General features: G+C 53.3%; 1 protein-coding gene across 1 annotated transcript in view; it reads right to left on the bottom strand.

Annotated features, from left to right (window-relative positions):
* Positions 1 to 1,641: 1,641 nt before the first annotated feature.
* GRID2IP (Grid2 interacting protein) overlaps positions 1,642 to 6,000 on the bottom strand; it is a 76,666-nt gene continuing 72,307 nt past the window's right edge. Inside the window, 3 exon segments of the mRNA XM_084817887.1 lie at positions 1,642 to 1,713; positions 3,473 to 3,637; positions 4,531 to 4,649. Coding sequence (XP_084674013.1) covers positions 1,642 to 1,713; positions 3,473 to 3,637; positions 4,531 to 4,649 — 356 coding nt within the window.

Here is a 6,000-nt window from a genome sequence, read left to right as displayed (position 1 = left end):
GGAAGCAGTGCAAGAAGAAACCCTTTGCAGCTGTGGGAGGGGTGGCAGCTGGGCTTTTAGAAAAAGGAGAAGAAAGCGAACCCCAAGAACCATAGCCTGGGGTAATTGCCCACAAAGGTCTAGTGTCGTTAATGCACTCGGTGGTGAGTCTGTGGTTTCTGCTTTCGCTGGTCTTACTTGGACAAAAATGGCTGGATGGAGCAAGTTTCTTCTTCCTAGGGCACAAGGGCTGCAGGCTGCTGGGGCAGAACAAAAATGAGCCCCCAGTTTGATTTCCAGCTAAGAGAATCTCCAATAAGTGGCAGGGGAAGGCTTCTGCCCATGGCTCTCCAGAGCCATGGGCAGTTTTGGACCAAATAGAGCATGAGTCGACTCGCAATAAGGCAGCTCTGTGTCTTTTATGGAGCAACAAGCACGCCCACTGCGAAGCCCAGCTCTGCGCTCCCAGGAGGCATGGACAGGGTCGCTTCACTCCCGGGCATTGGACCAAGGCGGGAGACCAGGGAGCAGAAGGGGGGGGCACAGCCACCCCTGCCTCGCCCCTGTTAAACAGATACCTTCCTTTCATTGCCCTAGCCTCTGTGGTGAAAGAGATTTGTCAAGTTTTTGAAGCACCATAAAAACCTGCCAAACCTGTGGAGCAACAATAGTGAGGGGTGTGTGTGTGTGTGTGTATTAGTCACCCATTTCCTGCCCAGTAGAAAAGAAAGCTACTGGAATGACAGTGAGGGCAAAGAATATCCCGGGCCCCTTGGTTGCTTCACTCCTTCTGTAGTGAATATGCTGCAACCACAACACTGCCAGTTTCTCCATCAGCTCGTTCCTCGGGAAAAGCACCGCGCTGCGGTCAATCCTGCTTGCCTGGAATTTTGTTTTGACCCCCCACCCCCACCCCCGGGAGAACTGTCTGGGGCAGAAGGTTCCTGCAAGACCAGTTCGGTGTGCCTGCAGTGATACGGCCAGCCCCCTTTGAGACCAGGATGCACAGCTGAGAGCGCAAGAGCGAGGCAGTGGTGCCATCAGGCCTGTGTGACCACAGCATCCGGGTCCTGCCATGAGTTGGAGAGCGGGCAGAAGCTTACCAAGGTGTGGGGCTTGGTACACAAACGTGCTCCTCCCACCCTGCCCATGTGCACCAACGACCTGGGCGGATGATGCCGACCACCACACTCGGGCTTTGCTGTGTCTCCCTGAAAAGAAAAATCCTCAGAAAGGCCTTTAGAGTTGGGGGGAAAGAAAGGGCAGCTCTGCATGCACCCCTGTTGTGTCTCCAATTGCCACCCAAGGGTTTGCTGGGCCTAAGGAACGTCCATCCTGAAGGTAGAGGAGAAAAGCTTCTTCCCTTGAGGAGTTCACAGAAACCTTTGGAGAGTCCGGAGGGGGGGGGGTGTCGTCATCACAGCCTGCATGCCCATAGCATGTCCTCTCTTCTCCCCTAGCATCTGGCTCCATGGAGGCATTGCAGAGACATTTTCCCTAGCCCCAGAAAGAGCAATGTCCTTTCCCTTTCTCCAATGGTTCTCGATCCCTGCTGAGATGCCACTGCCTTATACATATTTACAGTCAGCCTTGTCCAAAACCAGTGGCCCTCCGCAGGCAAGAGAGCACTGCGCTGCACCTTGCAAGGTAGGCGCCGTCCCGTCACCAGGCAAGAGGTGGGGTCACTCGGGGGCTGCGCTGGGGCTCGCCAACCTGGACATCACTGAAGGCCCGCTGCAGGCAAAGAAGGGAGGGCAACAGAGTGAGAGGCAGCACTGGTGGGCCGTGCAACGCAAGAACATGCTGAGACACAGGGGCATTCGGGGGGGACCATGGACCCTCCGCTTCTTTGTGGCTGCTAAAGAAATGAGAGCCTGGCTGTGAGGAAATAGGGAGGCAGCTTGAGACCGCTGCTTCGAGCAGAAGCAGCCCAAGCACTGGGGCGGCTCCGTTGCCGGCATTTCTGCCATGTCTTGATTCTTGAGGTCAGGGTCCCCAGCCTTTTTGGCTCAGGGGGCACATTTGGAATTCTGCTAGCACGTCATGGGCACTTTCACAAAATGGCTGCCACAGGGGCGCCTTGCACATTCATACAACAACTGACCTGGTGGGTATGGTTGGTCACAGAACGCTCATTGCCCAGAAGCCTAAATGGTGAGACTAAAAGAAAAGTAACTTGCCCCAGAACTTAAGTACAAGGCAGAGGTGGTACCCAAACGAAGATGGAGGCCAGCACTTCGCTTTGCAGCAAGCCAGCCTCCCAAATTAAAAAATCTTAAGACATAAAATAAAAATCAGGATGGGCAGGGAGGTCCCAAGTGTGGGGGCAAACCAGTGCTGCTTACTGCAGCCTCTTCTCTTTTAAAATAGAGACACTTGGGCCCCTCAGGGTCCCATTCCCAGTTGGGCCTCCTTTTTGCCATGGGCTGTAGAGTAGGGGATGGTCTTTGCTGGGGGCGGAGGGCAGGAGGAATGTAAGGCAGTGCAGATGAAGGTAGGATCTTCACTTTCCAGGACTGGAGGTGAAGCTAGTTCAGAAACACCACTTCAAGGCTGTCCTGCAAGCTTTGAAATGTCTTCTGGTCACTCTCAAGAGACAGTAAGACAACGGAGACATGACTCAATTAACTAGCATAGGGAGGAAATGGTCTGCGTACTCACCATGTGTGTGTGTGTGTGTGTGTGTGTGTGTGTTTGTGTGTGTGAGAATACACAGACACACATAGCTGGGGCAGGGGCACTCCCAACATGTTGTGACTTGCCATGCCCCCCCTACCATGGCAGCCATTTTGTGGCCACACCACACTTTAAAAAAAATCTAAATGTGCCCATGCACTCTAAAAGGTGGGAGACCAGCCCAGTAAGGACATTGCTGTGCCAGCTGGCTCACCACTAAGTTCCCAGGCTGGATTATGGTTTTTGCGCGTGACAAATGATTCAGATGACCCATTTGCCACAAGTAGAGGAGAAGCACCGACCACAAAAGGCCTGGCCCTATGCATTAGGCCAAACACAGATCTTGCTACATGAGGGTTGATATTTGGACCAGCCCCGCGGCTGTGGCTGTGCAACACAGGTGGTGTGGAAGCAAAGCACACTCCTAGCCACCTTCTCAGGCCCCTCTGCCCCTGGGAGACCTCTAGCCTCTCTGTGGGGCTGTGGCACCTTCTAGGTGGGCATCAGCAGCTGAGGACCTATACTGGTACCTTCTGCTGTCTTCACACAGGCCCTGGTGTGCTCTTTGGTAGCCTGCCCAGATTCAAGACGGTGGACGCTCAAAGCAAAAGCACCACTCTACCCCAAGGCTGCTGAGCCAACCTGTTCCGCTGTTTGATGTTTTTCAGAGACTGAAGTTTCCCTTGCAAAGCCAAATGTTCTAACTGGCAGCAATCCACCCCCCCACATCAGCACATGATGAAGGACAACACACCTGGCTGACCATTACAGTCAGACCACACCAGAGAACTGCTGCCACAAACCACCCGGAGCTCACCTCAAACTTGCTCATGAACTCAGCGAAGATGCCAAAGAAAGCTTCAGAGGTTGTGACTTTGGAATCTTCCCCAAAGAAAGACAGGACTTTGCTGAACTCTTCCATGGCTCTGTGCTGAAGATCACCCAGAGACTCTAGGGTGGGATGAGCACTTTCCAGGAAGGCCTGAGGAGGAGGGCTAAGGAGAAACGAGGCCCCTGGCAGCACGCAAGGAGAGGGCACGCTTGCCTTGATCCAACACTTCGGAGGAGAACCACTGAGCCTGCAGCTAGAAACAGGCTCCGAGCAACATGCAAAGAAGAACGAAAGAAGCTTTTCTTCCTTAGGGCTCCCTCACATCGGGCTTTTATCCTGCGACTGAGATGGCTCCTTCACGGAAGTTTGAGGGCTCTTTACATGACGCCCTGACCCTGCCGTGACCCTCTTGCACTAAATGCCCTTTGTGCCGTTTTGAAATAGATCGCAGATAATGAGCTACCAAATTGCCCCGTTGTCTTCCGCTTGAGTTCCCTCCGTAAAAAGAGTAAAAGTGGCAAGAGGAGGAGCGAGATCAATGAAAGAGAATGGAAGACGCAGATAGAGGGAGAAGGGGGGAAGGGGAGGGGGGAAGGGAGCGCGTGGAAAGGCAGTCAGCTGTGATCCTGCATTTAAAACAGAAGCAGACAGCCCCGTTTGAAATGCAGGACTTTAGGCTGGTGTAGAGGTGCCCTTAGTCTCATTCAGAAGGTGCAGACAGCCAACCCCAGCGCCATCTGTCCCCAGGGATGCACAGAGGAGCCCTGTGATATGAAGACTAATGATGCACCAGAAGTGCAAGTGAGCCCCCCATGGCTCCCACTTGCAACTCCCAGCCTTCGGTCACCCGCCCAACACGCATGTGGGCAGGCGTGGGGTGCACACGAGAGCCAGAGCGCAGCTCTTGCTTCCCCTGCAGCCCTCCTCCCATGGTGGAGACTGTGCTCCTGCCCCATGGAGGATCCAACCCAGCTGACGCCTTTCTTCTCATCCGTGGCAGGGTGAAAGCCCACAACTAATTGGCCCTTTCAACCAAAGGATACATCCATCACAGCTGCAAACCTGTCCTCGGGGGAAGGCACCACATTCTGGCAAGCAATCTCAATCTCGGTGATGGTGGTATGAAGGTCACTGAGGTCAGCCGTTAATGTTCTCTGATTCACTAAGGAAGAGAAAGTGTTAGCAGGGCCAGCCCTACCATAGGCACAGTGAGGCAACTGCTCCTCGCCTGTTCCCCCTGAGTCCCCAGCCTAGGTATGTCACATGCCCCTGACCTGGGCCCCCTAAACTAGGCTACTGCCTCTCGTATGATGGAGGACAGACACCATCCTGTTGAAGTATAAAACAACTGTCGGTCCAGTTGGCTTCTGTAGGTGGAACGGATGGGGGCACCATCTTGACCTCTACCTCAAGAAGCAAAATGTCTTGGGCTGGCCCTGAGTGTTATGGCAGGGGTGGACAGCCTTTTTAGGGTGGGGCACATTGGCTCCTGTTAAACCCTCCAGAGTGGGGGCAGGGCACACACAGACACTCATGCTCACATGCGTGTGCACCATTCACACAGCCTCCTCTTGGGTCGACAGGCGGGGGAAGGTAAAGCCTCCCCGCTCCCAGCCTTCTTGATCAAGACTGCCGTTTTCGTACTGCTATTCGGTTAGCAGCTATTCGATTAGACTTGGATCGCTGTGGGTTGGGGGAGATGTTTTAATTTTCCTGCACCCCCCACCAGTGATCCTGATTAATACAGCTTTCCCCCCATTGTGTTCCATTAATACAGCTTTCCCCCCATTGTGTTCCTTGCTGCCCAGCTAATGGCTGACCATCTGGGCAGGAAGAAAAGCGGGTGACGCGCCTTCCTTTGTGAAGCAATTCAAGGCTGTTCCAGGGCTGACGCTGGATTCTGCAGTGACATGTACACATTTCATCACACTGGACGGAAGCAAAAGGCCAGTGCCCAGCCCTCAGCTGCGAAGACAACCACCCACCCTCCAGCCCATGAAACGTGTGCTCTGCCACAAGTAGAGGGCAGGTGCCTGAAGAGCTTACAGAGTTACACCCTGCAAAGGATAGCAAAGCATCAGCACCACTAGGGAAAACTCCTGCAGCCTCAGAGGAAGTGGGAGCGGATGAAAAGTTGGTGGAAAAGTAAGTTATTATAGGCAGCTATCAATGCCAGGTTCTTCTGCACTAGCCCCTTTTCCTGGAAATGCCACCCTTTGTTCACTCCTCATGATGTCAATGTTGGCCCATTGTATTTCAGTGTGTTCTGAATAATCTTGCCATATTGTTTCAGACATGATTTGTGGCTTTTTTTCCTTTTCTTTTTGCAATAAGCCACGATTGCAGGACCAACCCGTCCTCTGTGAACAGGCAACACCCTACTAAGGCTTTCTGGGTTCCTGTGACTTTAAATTGAACATGACTAGGTAGTGCACAGCCTTTGATTTGCCCCTTGAACAGGCTGATCTCAGAGGCCCACAAGAGCTTTTCAGGTATTGTTTTGCTCCATTCTT

This window comes from Heloderma suspectum, chromosome 12 (assembly GCF_057233095.1).
Source record: "Heloderma suspectum isolate Gila_16-S chromosome 12, 16-S_ref, whole genome shotgun sequence".
Lineage (NCBI taxonomy): Eukaryota > Metazoa > Chordata > Lepidosauria > Squamata > Helodermatidae > Heloderma > Heloderma suspectum.
The sequence above is the reverse complement of the archived record's forward strand: the minus strand, read 5'-3'. Positions and strand labels throughout refer to the sequence as shown.